This window comes from Podarcis bocagei (assembly GCF_964188305.1).
Source record: "Podarcis bocagei genome assembly, chromosome: 4".
In the NCBI taxonomy this organism is placed as follows: Eukaryota; Metazoa; Chordata; class Lepidosauria; order Squamata; family Lacertidae; genus Podarcis; species Podarcis bocagei.
This window is the reverse complement of record NC_138128.1, coordinates 73,707,293-73,723,945: the sequence shown is the minus strand read 5'-3', so window position 1 is coordinate 73,723,945 and position 16,653 is coordinate 73,707,293. Positions and strand designations below refer to the sequence as shown.

General features: G+C 44.4%; 1 protein-coding gene across 1 annotated transcript in view; it reads right to left on the bottom strand.

Moving 5' to 3' along the window:
* CDH23 (cadherin related 23) overlaps positions 1 to 16,653 on the bottom strand; it is a 416,648-nt gene that overhangs the window by 19,378 nt on the left and 380,617 nt on the right. Inside the window, exons 40-51 of the mRNA XM_081189581.1 lie at positions 15,474 to 15,607; positions 15,004 to 15,213; positions 13,360 to 13,467; positions 12,012 to 12,114; positions 10,513 to 10,638; positions 9,366 to 9,569; positions 7,805 to 8,263; positions 5,290 to 5,406; positions 4,919 to 5,143; positions 3,161 to 3,330; positions 2,317 to 2,454; positions 877 to 996 (exon numbers count right to left, since the gene is read on the bottom strand). Of these exons, the coding sequence (XP_081045707.1) occupies positions 877 to 996; positions 2,317 to 2,454; positions 3,161 to 3,330; positions 4,919 to 5,143; positions 5,290 to 5,406; positions 7,805 to 8,263; positions 9,366 to 9,569; positions 10,513 to 10,638; positions 12,012 to 12,114; positions 13,360 to 13,467; positions 15,004 to 15,213; positions 15,474 to 15,607 (2,114 nt within the window). The remainder of the gene's footprint in view (positions 1 to 876; positions 997 to 2,316; positions 2,455 to 3,160; positions 3,331 to 4,918; positions 5,144 to 5,289; positions 5,407 to 7,804; positions 8,264 to 9,365; positions 9,570 to 10,512; positions 10,639 to 12,011; positions 12,115 to 13,359; positions 13,468 to 15,003; positions 15,214 to 15,473; positions 15,608 to 16,653) is intronic.

The following is a 16,653-nucleotide window of genomic DNA, read 5'->3' as shown; positions in this document are numbered from 1 at the left end:
TACTTTGGCCATATCTACTGCTGGTGAAGTGGCCCTTAGAGGGGTGGCTGACCACCAATGCAGGCCTTGGGCTAAAAATATTTAGCCAATCCCGATGCAGATGGGGATCCTTGCATAATTGGAGTGGCATTTGTTGTCCTGTCCCACGTGGCACTGAAAATGTTGAAGAGTCCATGTACATTGGAAATGTCTCATTAATCCTCCCCTCTGCAGTTCAGCATCTGATGCTGGTATGGTTTTCCTTACCTGATCCTGCCCACGCCACGTGGTTCCTATGTAAAGCATAGGGAGCAGCGGTTGTGATGATTCCCATATGCATTTCTCCCTCTTCCCATAACATCTAGTTCTCTTTCTCCGTGCTTTCTTTCCAGTGGTACCTCAGGTTACATACGCTTCAGGTTACATACGCTTCAGGTTACAGACTCCGCTAACCCAAAAATAGTGCTTCAGGTTAAGAACTTTGCTTCAGGATGAGAACAGAAATCGTGCTCCGGCGTCGCGGCAGCAGCAGGAGGCCCCATTAGCTAAAGTGGTGCTTCAGGTTAAGAACAGTTTCAGGTTAAGAACGGACCTTGGAAATGAATTAAGTACTTAACCTGAGGTACCACTGTATCTTGTTTCTGACACAGTCTATGACTTTGTTTTTATTTTTATTAAATCTCCCCTCCTGCCTTGGTCTTCCATGCAGTCACAACCTTATGCACATTTGCTATTACTGCACTTAACTTTTTTTCTTTTCTGTACTCTTAGTAAAGTTTGGAATGGAAATATTGGGTGTCGCTATAAATGAGCAAAGCAGATATGCTGATACTTTGCCTCTTCCACAGAGGTGCGTTTTCCAAAACATGCAGTGAAGCCTCCATGTCACTCAATTACCTGCACAGAGTTCTCTCGGCGGTCACTAGAAATGGCCCCTGGATTGTCTCTGGCTACAGCAGTCAACATATAATGATCTTTCTTTTCTCGGTCCAGGGTTGACATAATGTAGATATCTCCCTGGAACACACAAAGACCTTCAGAAAGTTATTGGATGCATTCAGGCACCTTTATGGAAGCGGTGCATTTGCTAGATGGAGCACGTTGCTTTTCCTTCTTGGGCATCAGCAGGGATTCCGTTGGACAGTAAGTTATTTTCCTATATAAAATGACATTTGCAGTCAATTGAAGGTACATCTGCACTGGCGCCCCAACATTGCAGTTTTTGGGGTAAGTCTCTTTGGGTCTTTGTTAGGTATAGCATGTGTCAAGGATACGCGACACAGTTGTGACAAAGGTAAAGTCTGTTGGGAGTGTTGCGGGTATCAAGGAGTTAACACCGTGCTAGGGGGAAATGCTGACTCAGTATCACGTGATGAGTCAGCATCATGAGACATGGGGCGTTGCCTACTTAGTCTATAGTAAGCTAGTATAAAGAGGTTCAGTTGACTTCCCCATGCTGGCTTCTCCCCTGCATGTAATCCCTCCCACGTATACTGATTCCCGGATGTAAGACTGCTTTATGACGACCCAAGACTGCAACTGCTTTACTTAAAATGCAACTTGACTCCTGAGTGCTGCATGTGGGGCATTTGTACGTTCCAACTCAGTTTACTATCGGTTTAACTATAATTCGAATCGTGCGGTGGCAAGAAGACCCCTTGGGGCAGTCAGATGACTGTTCTGGAGCTTTTCTAAAAGGAAACTTCTTTTCTAAAAGGAGAGAGGGCAGTGCTGTAGTCCTTGGACTGGCTCATAAAGGGACCCTCTGGACCGTGGGTTTTAAACTGGGCCCATGATCTGAAGAGAGTCATGAGAGCCAGTGTGCTGTAATGGTTGGAGTGTTGAACTAGGACATAGGAGACCAGGGTTCAAATCCCCACTTGGCCTTGAAACTCACTGGGTGACCTTGGGCCCGTCACTGCCTTTCAGCCTAGCCTTCCTGGCAAGGTGGCTGTAGGGATTAAATGAGGAATCATGTATGCCTTGGTGGGGTTCTAAATGAAATAAATAATAAAACAGAATAAATATCTGCCTGGACTGAATCACGTGAGTCCACTTTTGAATCCAGGTTCTGTCGAGTCCATCCCTAGCTGTGGGTATTTGCATCCAACTCTGCTACTTCCCTCCTGGCAGCATATGAGTTCTTTATACATGCACTTCTCTTTTTCCACCACCTGCCCTCTGATAGTCAGCAGATCTCAGGCAAATGTGGGAGTGGCTCTGCTATCCACTAAATTGTTAGTAGTTGTTCAGTAGACCTGACTACAAGCAGGGTAGAGACAAATCTAAACAGAGGCTTGGTTAGTCAAAGGCTTGCAGGCTGGCTTAGTTTATTACCGTGTTGGGGTTAATCCCAAACTTGCCCTCCCCATCTCCCAGGCTGTACTCGATCTGGGCAAAGCGTCCCGAATCGGCATCTGTGGCACGGACCCTCAGAATGACAGTGCCTAGTGGGACATCCTCAAAGACAGGTTTCTGTAATAAACACAAGAGAAAATGATGATGTCAGACATCGGATCCAATTCTAAAGGGGTATCGGACCCAATGCATGCCACAAACTGAGTGGTGGAGCTGCCTGTCCATCACCGATGACAAAGCCTAATCTCTACAACAAATAATCAGCTTCAGGATGTGTTGATGGCAATTAGGTTACACTCTTGGAAAAAAACATAAAACTGATTCACAGAAGACAGGTCTATTAATGGCTATTAGCCGATAAGGTTAAACAGAGTGTTCCTTTTCAAAAAGGCAGTAGGACTCTGAGGACCTGGTGGAGCAGGCAGTCAACAAGGAAATGCTTCGCCATCATGTCCTTGCTAGTGAATTTCTCAGGGATATTTGTCTGGTCAGAGGTAGATTTCAGACTGGATGGATAGAACATAAGCCCCATCTAACCTTGCACCCACCTCACTCCCCACAATATATTGTGAACCAGGGGCCACCGACCTTTTCACACTTGTGAGCTTCTTTGGCTTCAATCTCTTCCTAAATTATATGCAGTTATATGGTTAATTTTAATGTGATTCTTATCACGGAATCTCACACCACAGGTGGTATGCTGTCCTGAATCTTACGCTCCATAGAGCTGTTTCAGACACTATTTCATAGTAGAGGAAATTGTTTCATCTGATCCTGCTTCCCAAGTCCCAGTCCCCCACCTAGAAATCATGTTTCAATTCACCTGGTAGGATGGCTGGCTGAAGATGGGGTTGTTGTCATTGATATCCACAATTTCTAGGTGCACTGGTATCTCGGCTGATCTCCGGGGAGATCCGTTGTCGGAGGCCCGAACAGTGAAGTTCAGCCATTGAACTTCTTCATAGTCCACCGTCCTGTTGGAAATTACTTTTCCTGAAAGAGAAGATTATGACTGCCACCTTGACTGATGCTAATTTTTCTCCCACCTCTCTGCAGACTTCTAATAGACCATTCTGAATGGGCATTAAAAATAAAATAAAAATGACATGCCCGCAGACAGCTGGTTCTACTATTGGAATGACAGACAGTTAAGAGTCTCTTGCAGCCCTTGGGACAAATTTCAAGATGCTTATCCAGAAACATATGTCCAGGGCCATTGCTAAAGAAAATCTTAAGGGTCTGGTGGTCATTTCATGCTAGGAATGAAGCACCACTTGCCTGGAGGCAAACAACGCTTTTGATAAACATTATTTATTTTATTATCTACTACTTAATTACAACTGTCTCTAAGTAGGATACAAGAGAAATAAAAATTTGTTAAAGCTGTAAAATCAGAATTCAGTTAAAATGCTTGCTGGAATAAGCAAGTACAATTGTACCTTGGTTCTCGAACGGAATCCGTTCCGGAAGTCCGTTTGACTTCCAAAACATTCGGAAACCAAAGCGTGGCTTCTGATTGGCTGCAGGAAGCTCCTGCAGCCAATAGGAAGCTGTGGAAGCCCTGTCAAACATTCGGGTTCCAAAGAATCTTCACAAACTGGAACACTCACTTACGAGTTTGTGGCATTCGGGAGCCAAAACGTCCGACTACCAAGGCGTTTGGGATCCAAGGTACAACTGTATTTCATGGGTACTGGAAATGCAACATCAAGGGGGCCTGTCTGACCTCCACTAGGGGGCCCAGAACAATGAACTCCAACCTCCTGTTGGGTACAAGCCATGCATGTGAACCAAAGGGGACCACAAATATTGATTCTGCAGAGAGCTTGCTGAACCTCTGGTGTCCATTGATTCTTGCATTACAAGCAAAGAACATGCAAGCACAGTCTTTCAGAGATTCCAGACTGGCTGTTTACAACACGGAACAATTTACTGAACACTCCTCCAGATAGTGCCATATAGAAGTTATACGAAACTGCCAGCTAACGGTTTCTTACTGGACTTTTTTGCAGTTAGAAAAGTGATGGGATCATTGCACTAGAAAGTGAAGGATATCAACAAAATTTTGTGCCAATAACTAGCCCACCTGAAAGCACCTTTTGTACTGCCCATCTCCCAAAAAAGTTAGGTCCAAAAGCCTAAATTTAGTTTGTAATCTCCTTGGGGGCAAGGACACGTTTGTTGGGTTTTTTGTTTTTGTTTTTGGCTTATGTAACACTGTAAAGCACCATGTACAGTGATGGCGCTGTGCTAAATAGGTCTTCATAATTAAACAATTTCTACAAATTACGAAGGAAACGAATGGTGCAGAATTCTTGAACATATAAGAGGTATGTTTAGAACTTGGCCAAATGAACTATCGAGGTCAGCCCTAACAGAGACCTGAGTGAAGTAGAAAAGGTTTCATACGAACTTTTTTTTCATAAGACTGCCCAAACAATGAACCTTCCTGTGCCAATGGAAAAACAATGGGAAATAAAATGGTACATTTTTCCTCCCCCATACGGAGAACCTTCCTTAGGGCTCCCTTAGGGATTTCCTGGAAAGAATGGGGGAGGGGGGTCCCATGTGTCCCACCTACCTGCTGAGCTGTCTTCCAGCTGGACATATCCCTCAGGTGAAAGGTCGAGTAGCTCATAAGTGATCTGACCATTAGCACCTTTGTCTGGATCTACAGCTGACACGGATATCAAGGTGGTCCCTGGAGTGGCCCCTTCCAGGATCCTTTCCTTGAAAAACAGTGCCCCAAAAGGGCGGAAGCGAGGAGTGTTATCATTGACATCCAATATGTTTACTGTCAGCTTTGCTGTGAGAGGCAGAGAGGGGAGGGGAGAACAGGAAAGAGTAAGGATAAAACACCTGAAGGTTTACCAGACTGAAACCCTCTCCTTTTCTGACCTCAACACCATAGCGTGACTCAGTTTAATGTGAAAATTACAGGAATTGCCGTACCATTTGGCACACTAACTGAGCGGTCCACCACATCGCTGGCATTGTCGTAGACGGAGATGGTGACTTCGTAAGTGGCTACCAGCTCCCTATTTAGAGTGGACTTAACTTTCACAGCACCTGAAAGTAAGAAAAAGAAGGGGGCAAATTCACACTAAATAGCATACTCAAACCATGGGAGCAAGAGCTTTCACAGGCCAAAGAAGTATGTTCATCTACCAAATGTTTACAAGCTTCTTAGTCTCTTTTCACCTATATTCTCCCTAGTCAGAAAACCCATCTATAAACACACAGCACATCCACATTCCTTTGGTTCAATCCAACCTAATTCTGTACCATACATTATTTAATATTTTTGGGTTTGTTTTTTTTACATTTCTTTTGTACTTTTATATTATGAACAAGACTTGTATTTCTTCAACGAACCTGGATACTGAGAGGCAGTGTATTTTGTGAGAACGATGACTCACCCTAAGTTAAATGAGTTCAGATATTGACCAGAATATGCTTTCAGTTCTATGCAGAATGCGTATCAAGGCATACTTACTGAGAAAGGGTTTCCAAATAATCTGAACAAGGCTTCAGTCCTGAACACTAATACTAGGAAGTAGACCCTATTAAACACAAGGGGATTTCCTTCTGACTAAAAATGTACAGGATCACTCTGTTAATCTGGCTCCTGTGACCTGCTAAATCATGATGTGGCCTCAGCACACCTTTCAGGTCTGTCTCCTTTCTGTGACATTCATGGTCTGGTCTACCTTAGCATAGCAAACTTATATGGAGCCACAGCACTGCGTTCATGAGGCTGCATGAGGAATGGATAAAATGCTGGCCTTGTGCAGAGAGAATTTAATCTATGATGCCCTTTGGGTGACTATGAGTAAAACACTATCTCTTAGACCAGGCATAGTCAAACTCGGCCCTCCAGATGTTTTGGGACTACAACTCCCATCATCCCTAGCTAACAGGACCAGTGGTCAGGGATGATGGGAATATGCCTGTCTTAGACTACCCCCTTCTTTGCAAGATTGCTGTTTGTATAACATGAGATAATAAGATTCATACAAGTCTCCCTCAGCTCCTTCAAAAGTTTGATAAGAAAAGTGATAAAAGAAATTGCAAGCTGACCACTGTGGGCCTTAAGGGTCAGAACACCAAATTTGTGTTACACTGCATTCAGGACTCCTTGCAACCCTGCCCTATCCACCAAAGAACAGGATGGAAGTTCACTTACCCTAAAAAATCCTTGCCCCTCCCACTCCCTAGCAGCTAGGTGCTTCCGAGGAGCTTTCAGCATTCAGTCTGTGAAGGCTGTGACACAATGCATGGAAGGCACGTTTTGGCTGCTCTTTGCCAGCAAGACACAAACTGGCACTGAACCAGGGATGGTGAGGATGAGAATGGAGGAGGTGTTGACTGAGATGGAAAGAAGACACTGAGCACACGCATAGAAACAGAAAAACCAAACCTGCAGGTCTGAGAGCCGTAAGGGAAATAAGAAGAGTATAGTTAGTTATAGTTGAAGTGAAGCAAGTAGCCATTCAAAAGTGTACAAAGAAAGCAAAGGGAGAGTCAGAAAGGGCAAGGCAGACATAGAAAAAAAGGGGGAAGAGCAGGACGTGAAAAGGAAAGAGAAGCAGAGGTGGGAAGAAAGTAGAAAAGGTGGGAGAGAATCTTCCTCACTGTATTCTGCTCTTAGATTAATGGCCAGGAGAGTCTTGCACAGCTTTGGCAGTTGTGTCTACTGCACCCCTTCCTAGAAAAGGCGGGTCTGGCTACAGACACAGTGATACATACCTCGGTCACCTTCCAATTTAGATTACTGTAATGCACTCCCTGTGGAGGAATCCTTGAAATGTGTTCAGACACTGTAGCTGGTGCAAAACAGCCCAACCACTTGTGGTACACACCTTTTTAGACCTTTTAGATTCATTTCTGGGCTGAATTCAAGGTCCTGGTGCTTACATATAAAGCCGTAAACGGCTATGGGCCAGGATAGCTGGAAGATCTTGCTCTTTCATACGGACCTGATTGTGTGTTGAGAACATCACCGCTGTGAAATTCCCTCCCAAAGGAGATGAGACCAATCCCATCCCTGATGGCATTGAGATAGGCAATGAAAACATTCTTAGTCAGCGGTGCAACTTTTAATGGTTTTAAATATCTGGCTGCAGATTTTACTCTGATTGTAAGGTTTAACTTTTGAAACTTGGTGGTGCTGAGTTTTACATCAGCTACAATGGGGAGCTTTTTCTTAGGGCTGGAAAGTGAGATAAAGTGTTCACACAAATAACTAAACAAATTGTTGACTTTAGGAACTCTTCAATATACAGAAGGTCTGACAAAGTGACATTTGATAAAACTGTTACTATAAATGATGTTTTGGGCCGATAATGTTTCTTTTCAATGTTAAAATGGTATAGAGTATTCATTTTTCCTGCCTTCTGTTGCTTTTGGCCATTTTCCTTAGAAACTGTGTTACACTCCCATGTTTGGAGCCTCCCAACTCTTGTACCTGTTCTAAAATCCACTGCAAACGCTCCCTGCTGGTCAGGCACAAGAGCATCATTATCATCTTTGGCAAGGATTTCAATGATGTAGTATTCCAGCCGGGGATTGAGGTCTCTGTCTCTTGCAGTCATCTCAGCAACAACCGTGCCTATTTCAGCCGATTCAGGGACACTGACGGTCTGGATGGGGTTGATGAACTCTGGCTGAGAGTCATTGACGTCGTCAATGAGGATGCTCACAGTGGCGGTGCCAGAGAGAGGCGGTGTCCCTCGATCCACAGCAATCACCGTCAGCCGGTAATTGTCCTTCTCTTCTCTGTCTATGCTGATGTTGGCCACACTGATCACCCCTGTGTTGGTGTTGATCACAAACCTATCTTGAGCTCCACTTTCGATCCGATAGCTCAGCTGCTGGTTGAGGCCACTATCCATGTCAGTTGCCATTACCTGGAGAACAGAAAAACCTAGGGGGGACACCCAGACTGTGAGAGCTTTTCAGTTACCTGAATCCTTAGAACACAAGAGCTGTCATCTAGGATCAGTCCCACAAACTGTTGTCTCCAGCAGTCTTCCCCTGCTGAAGCCTGCTATAAAGAAAGCTTAAGAAAGCTCATTAAGATATAGACGTGTGATGACACTGTGATATGAAATACCTCCTTCCTACAATTTGTAAAGAACATATGGGGAACAGATAGGGTCAAAGGAGCTAAATGAATTCCACCAGACTGTAGAATCCCCGCTTGTGGAATGCTTTCCCCAGGGAAGCTCACCTGGCGCCTTCGTTATATATCTTGAGGTGCCAGGCAAAAATATAAGCCTTTGGCTAATTAAACAATGGATGACCTTTTAAGCTGTGTGTGTGTAGAGGTGGTGGTATTTTTGTTTGTTTGTTACTATGGCGTGTATTCTTGTGTTTTTATATTGTAATCTGCCCTGTGATGAAGGACAGTATAGCAAAATAAAATAATAATAATAATAACGGGCTGCATAAAGGACAATATGGATGTTCATGGTGAACTGAAGGTAGGCCATATAGGTGACCTGAACAAGATGTGAACTCTATCATTAAAAAGCATTAAAGAGTGATGAACACTTTGTACATTCCTTGACGGGCAAAACTATGTAGTGACTGCCAGCTAAACACATATACACAAAAAACAAATAATTGTCTCTTCCTTATTTGCTAACTTATGGGAACAGAGCAAAAAAAGAAAAAGAAAAAGGTGATCCTTGGTTAACTGGAATTTTGCTCCAGTAGTCTGTCTGTGTCCAGAATACAAGTGTGTTTATCAGCATGGTAAGAAAAACATAATCAGCCAGATCCAGACTTCACACTGATTTCACTGGACCTACTCTAAGCATGACTAAATGGGGATCCAACCCAATATCCATATTGCCCATAAATGGCCAGAGAGTGGTGTAGAATATTGCAAATTTATCTCTTGATTTCCTGGATTGCATACTTCATTTTCAATTATCACTGTATGGTTGTTGTTTTTAAGAAATCCCAGTACCTATCCTCATCTCAGTCTCACTAGATTATTTGTACTTTGCCTTCATTCTGACCTGGAGGGCTGTTTTCCAGCAGGTGAGCAGTCAACAGGGCCGGGTGAAAAGTTGGCCTATTGTCATTATCATCCAGAATGGTCACAGTGAGCCTAGCGGTGCTGTTCAGCTTTCCAATATCCATTGCAACCAGCAGAAATTCCAAGACCGGATTCAAGAAGGCTTCTCTGTCTATCACTTGGCCTGGCCTCACCAAAACAACCCCTGTAAATTATGAATAAAGATTCCATTAGGAAAGATAGGAACCAGCTATAGGCACGGGCAGCCAAAGTTCTACCAGTCATGCTCCACAGAGTGCAAATCTCATTTTGCCAAAATAAAATTTGCAGCAAACTCTACAATTCTACGATTCTATGAAATTGGCGTACGAGCACTTGGAAGTCGTAACAAATGGCAAAGGAAAAGGGAAGTCTGGAGAGCTCCTTACTTGGAGACCATATCTTGTCACCTCCCAACAATTTTCCCCAGTGAAGCCCATCACCCACACCACCATGTGACATCTACGGACTACATGTAGAGCTTGCCACCAAAATGGTGTGTCGGTAGGGTAGCAGGCTGTTTTATCAAAAGGTTCTGCCTACTGTTGTGCAGGACTCAAGTACAAAAATAGGCCATGGTATAAAAGAATGGGCCCTCCAGTTTGGCCTGCCGTTTACTCACTCATTGTTTGGGTAAACAAAAGCTGACACCACTGATGAGTTTGTTTATGCAAGTCTTTTCAATAGCTCGCCCCCAATGATAAGCCAAGCAGACGAGTTGCAAGGCTGTACCCGCTTGCCAAGGAGTGTGGTGGAGTCTCCTTCTTTGGAGGTCTTTAAGCAGAGGCTTGACAACCATATGTCAGGAGTGCTCTGATGGTGTTTCCTGCTTGGCAGGGGGTTGGACTCGATGGCCCTTGTGGTCTCTTCCAACTCTATGATTCTATGATTCACATTGCAGGTGAGGTGCAACATGGAATGACCCTCACAGAAAATACTCCCTACACACAAAAACCCAGATCTTCTCCATATGCTTTAAAAAAGCCCAAGGTTCATTTCTGGCCTGCTCTCCTATTGGTCAGGGCAAATATTCCATTACCTCCTCACCCCAGACCAGGGTATTGCACTAGATAGGCTGCCTGCCTGCTAAGCGGGTATGTCTTTCTTACCTGTTCTGTTGTTGATGCTGAAAAGGTCTGTCGCTGCCCCAAGGAGCTGGTACGTCACCACAGCATTGATGCCCTGGTCATTGTCCAAAGCTAGAATGGGCCCATTAAGGACTGTGATGCGAGTTCCTGAATTGAACATGGGAGGCCATTCAATCAGAGAGATAACATCAATAGACTGCCTCCTTTCCCTCCCCCCCCCCAATGATTAACAGTGAATAATGAATGGGTGAAACAGGGTGAGGTCCTATGAAGCATGAGACAAAAAAGAAGTGCCTGGTGAGGCCTTGGCAGACTGAATCAAGAAGCCCCCTTGGAGACGTCTTACAGCCCTGCTAAAACAAAACAAAACACACACACACAATTCATCAGGAATATTGAAGTGAAAAGGACATTTAGTGGGAGTTTTGCCTCCTCTTGTTTCTGAACTCACATACTATCAGGGAGTGTGGCAGGCAAGGACACTGGTTTATTGAAGTATAAATATTTTGGCAGAAACTGAAAAGTACTTAAAGTTCAAATAAATGGTCTGGAGAATCAGGAATGATCTTCCAAGCCTTCTCCAACCCATGGTCTGGAAGATAAGAAATATGAATACAGCCAATGTCTTCTGGGGAAAACTTGCTAACATGAATTCTGATATGTACACTTCTTTGGCCTCAGCAAATGGGACCACACTAATTCACAGTCAGTTTCTTATATGCTATTGTTATTTAAGAAAGGGAGTTAGAGAAGGTCTTAAAACTTATTCATAAGCTTGTTCATAAAAATCCTAAACTACTGGTTTCAAGAAACAAATAAAAGTATTTTGCCATTTCACAACAGAGAAAAGAACTATGGGTATTTTAGTAGCCACAGAAAACGGATAGCATCTGTATAAAACAAAAGTGATCATAGTAGACCGCATCCAACTGTTTAAACAAATTCTGTCATTTCCAACAAATCCACTTTTACCAGGTTTAATTTGATTTGCGTTTTCCAGCATTTCTCAAAAACAGCTCCCCAACTTTATTAAGCACATCTTCTGACACAACAGCTGTTCTAGGTTCTTGGCAACTAATGCAAAACAATTTCTTTGACCTCCACTATATGTGACATATTGAGAGTCCTAAGTCTGCTACCTGCTTTTTCCAGGTCAAGGATGGTTCTGCTCATTTACATCAGATGAATTTTTCCTCACTTGATTTGCATCTGGGTGGGGTTTTTTTTTTGGGGGGGGAACAGTTCCTCTATTTCTGAAAAAGTGGTTGGAGAAGATTGTAAAGAGGCAAGTGTATGCCAAGTGATGTTGTGGAAGAACAGATAACAGCGTTCAGAAACTGAGATGTCCTAAACAGCTTTTCCTTCTTACGTCACCACTTTATTTGTTACAACAGTTTTAACATAATATCGTTCGAAAGTAAAAAATAAAATATAATCCCATTAACAACAGAAGACCTGGGCTGAACAAAGGGACCACCAGCAAGCTGTGAGATTCGAATATGTTAAGAGGAAACACATACCTGGGGGTGAGTTCTCCAGGATCTCGGCCTGGTAGGAACTCTGAGTGAAGAGGGGGTGGTTATCATTTTCATCTGCTACTGAAATCACCAGCAAGTCAAAATCCTAAAGTGGTGTGAACGAAAAGGACAAAATGACTACAAAAGAAGCTGCAGTTTCCTTTAGCAGGGGCTCCTTCTCGCAATCATCATGACTGCTAAAGAATACAGACTGGTCTCTTCAGGGGTTTTAAGGTTTTGTTTAGATTTACAGACTGCTCAAGAGCTTCACTATGCTTTATTGACTTAAGCCTGAATCCTAGAGGCCAATTCAAACAGGTAGGTCATATACAATGCTCGCAAAGGGGTTCAGGCTTGGACATTTGCCTCTCTTTAGGTATGTGCTGTTTGAACCTGATGCTGTTTGAACCTGATGCATATGTGGTAGTATTACAAGGGTGCTTTTTCCATTTAAGCCAGTACCCAAAGAGAACGTGGAGCCAGTGCAGACATTCAACAGTGGTGTAATAGACCCTCTACATATATTTCTGGAGATAATGGCTAGATCTACCATGTTATACCAAGTTTAGTATGCTTTGCTTCTGAGTTAACATTGAAGAGGCCCCTGGAGACTCAGAAAATACCCCTTTTGTCTTATTTTTTTGGCCTATCTATAGAACAGCATGCAGGGACACGGGTGGCGCTGTGGGTTAAACTACTGAGCCTAGGGCTTGCCGATCAGAAGGTCGGCGGTTCGAACCCCCGCGACCCCCTGTTGCTCGGTCCCTGCTCCTGCTCCTGCCAACCTAGCAGTTCGAAAGCATGTCAAAGTGGAAGTAGATAAATAGGTACCGCTCCGGCGGGAAGGTAAACAGCATTTCCGTGTGCTGCTCTGGTTCGCCAGAAGCAGCTTAGTCATTGCTGGCCACATGACCCGGAAGCTGTACGCCGGCTCCCTCGGCCAATAAAGCAAGATGAGCGCCGCAACCCCAGAGTCGGCCACGACTGGACCTAATGGTCAGGGTTCCCTTTACCTTTACCTATAGAACAGCATTGTCTCAATTATATAATGTGCAAGCAGATGAGATTAAAACATTCTATGCCCATTCTGTGAGGTACCTTCACATATTTTTTTTTAGGGGGCTGAGGGGATGAGTGGTAACAGAACATTTGAATGAAGAGCTGTAGAGCTTTTGAAATATTCTAACCTGGGCTGTGAAAACCTTGGTCTGGGTTCTGTGTCTGAGAAGAGAAACTGATGAAGCAAAGTTTCAGGCTTGAGTCTTGTGCCTTTGATTGTTAGCTAGAGCAGCGTTACATGAAATGCTCTCAGTAAACCCAGTGCCAAAGTCAGAAAACTGTGAATAATTACCCGCCTTGCGTTGCGTGCATTTTCTGGGTTGTCCTTCACTGTCACTGTCAAGCTGTATTTGGACACCCGCTCCCTATCCAGCGGGCGGTTTATGTAAACGATGCCAGTCTGATGAAGAGACAGGAAAGGGGAAAAGGGGGAAAGAGAGGGGGAATAAATGGAACTGCATTGTTTTGTTTGCGTCTAACTCTGTCAGATGCCAGTGATGGGGAAACATTAAGCAGAGAGCACCAGCACCCATGATTCTGTGCTTACTGCTCAGGCAAGTGAGAATAGGTTATGTCCATTCTAACCAGGGTGAAAAAAGAGATTCCATTTTACCAGGTGAATCTGTTATGGAAACTCCTCTTCTTTGGAACACGGGAGTCAGGAAATGAAAAAAAGAAAAAATTACACCCTGAGATCTGGGCCTGAAGATGACTAGTTAAAGCTACTGAGAGGTAGCTTTGCTAAAATGCTGCATGTGAATACACAGGGCTGGACTGATATCATTTTTTTTAAAAAAGAGGTTAATGTTACTATCAAGAGGTGCTTGCTGTTGTTTTCAGGTAGGGGTTTGTTATTTGAATCTCTTCTCAGCCCAACCACCAGCATACTATGAAATTAGTAGGAAGGGCTGGAAGGAAGGAGGCCTTTGCGCAGTCAGAATTGGGCTATAATTTGAGGATCTGTGCAGCAGCAACGAAGGAAAAGAAGTGAAACCAACGATTTCAAAACTGCCCATTGGTTCTGAGTGCAAATGAGAAGTGCATTTCCAGACCCAATGACCTCTTCAGACCCATGCAACTTAAAAAAGGAAAAGAAAAGATGTAGGCGCTCAGCAATTTGCAGAATAGAGCTCAGGTATCCAAAGCTAGGTGGAAAGATGACAATGAGTGCATTCTAATTAAAGGACACTTCTGAAATTCAAATCAGCATGAAGTGTGAAGTCACGTTTTTCTTTTCATGCAGGCTGTAGACCTGGAGCAGCAGAGCTGAAAGAAAACACATGCCAGCCTCTTAAGACCACTGGAAGCCTTCACCCCGTTGCCTCCCAGTGGCAAACACCATGCTGCAAGTTATATACTTTCTTTGCACTGTGGTCTCCAGACATTTCCCAGATGTTGAAGCAAATAAAAGGAGAGAGTGGAACTATGCGCACCATCCATATATGTTGCTAACACCTGCAAGTCTTCCCTGAGCCTTTGGGTGGGATTATAGTCCAAATAAACAAAGCCCAAAGAGATGTGATGTGCACATCTCTAAGCTCAGCCTGGTATACCAGCTGCACTTTATCCTGGAGACTGCAGGCTTGGACAGGTGAGATATGCCTTAGTGACCTCATGTCTGGATTACTGCCAAGTGCTCTGCCTAGGACTGCCTTTGAAGAGCACTGGGAAACCACAACTGGTCCCAGATTCTGCAACCAGGCTCTTAACAGGGGCCACATAAAGGCAGCATTTATATCCTTATTGAGACAGCTAAGCTGGTTTCCAGTTAAGTTTCCCAGGCCCAGAACTAAGTGCTGCTGAGGCCCAATAAAGGGCCTCTTTATGGGTTGGAACCAGGATATCTGAAGGACTACCTTCCACACATAAATAATCCTGATTACTGAGATCTTCATGGGAGGCTGTGTATCACAACGTTAAAAAAAGAGAGACTTACGGTGCCATTGATGTAGAAAGCATTGTCTATATTCCCTGCTGTGATGCTGAAGGTTAAAAGAGCATTCCTGCCGCTGTCAGCATCACTGGCAAGGATGCGGGTGACGAAGCTGGAGATGGGTGCATTTTCACTGAGAGTGAGATTCATCGGTAGGTTGAGGAGGACGGGGTCGTTGTCGTTTATGTCCAGAACACGCACTCCCACCAAGACCTAAACCAAAAAGAAAGGTGGCAGATGAGGAGAGGGGCAAACAGGCCTGAGACTATTAATACAAAGAAGAATTGTCCATATGGTTCTTCCATGGCAATCTAGGTGTTTCCCCCATATGGCTGAATAGAGGCAATACCTCCTTAGGTTTTTCATTAATCAGGTACAGTTCTGTTTCCTCACCCCTGCACAATTCACCTCTCCCTCATGGAGGATTCAGAACCTCATCTTTGCAGTGTGGCCCCTGGACCACAAACACTTACAGTGGAGCTGAGAGGAGGCACCCCTCTGTCCTTGGCAGCAATGGTGAGGTTATAGAAAGCAATGTTTTCTCGGTCAAGCTCAGCATCCTTCCGTACGCGTAGCTCCCCTTCCACAGGAGAGATCACAAATTCTCCTGCAAGACAGATAGACACAAGGATGCTTAAGGGGCACAGGAGAAACAAGCAGGGCAGGTTTGCCAGCCTAGAGCACCATGGAAGACTGCACTCGAGAGCACTGCATGCTCTCACAACCTCCTTTTCCGGGGGGAAACGTGTTAATGGAGATGGTCAAGAAGGTGCATTGAGAACAGATCAAGGAAGTTCGCCTAATGCACTTCTGCAGATACTAGTCTGAGAGGGGACTGTGTATCTGCTCTTTATCAGGATGTCACCAGGCCAACAAGATCCAGGCAGAAAGAGAGGAACGTTGTTGGTGATCTCCCAGTGTCTATGTTGGTGCTGGGTTCTCCTACAGCACTCCCATGCTAGCAACACATCCTAATGCTCCTCAGGTCTTAGGTGATCAATCTGATGTCAAACGATTGATTGATTGATTGAGGTGAAATGATCAATCTGATGACCAGAGAGAAGACAACTGACATCCTTATCAAGATGCCGCACTGGGGAGATAAGTTTAAATTCACCCCCCACCTCACTGTCTACTTTATTTGTTTATTTATTTAGCCACACACCCTTCCAATGGTGGGGCGTTGCAGGGAAAAAATCCTTGGGGGGCTGTCTCCTGGGCCAGGGCTTAGCCACATCAGGTAAATTAAGTTTTGTCTTAAAGGTAAGGGTAAAGGGACCCCTGACTGTTGGGTCCAGTTGCGGACGAATCTGGGGTTGCGGCGCTCATCTCGCTTTACTGGCTGAGGGAGCTGGTGTACAGTCATGTGGCCAGCATGACTAAGCCGCTTCTGGCGAATCAGAGCAGTGCATGGAAATGCCATTTACCTTCCCACCAGAGCGGTACCTATTTATCTACCTGCACTTCGTGCTTTTGAACTGCTAGGTTGGCAGGAGCTGAGACTGAGCAACGGGAGCTCACCCCGTTGCAGGGATTCGAACCGCCAACCTTCTGATTGGCAAGCCCTAGGCTCTGTGGTTTAACCCACAGCGCCACCCGCAAGTTTTGTCTTGAAGATTGTTTAATACACTGGTATGTATTACTATGAAAATG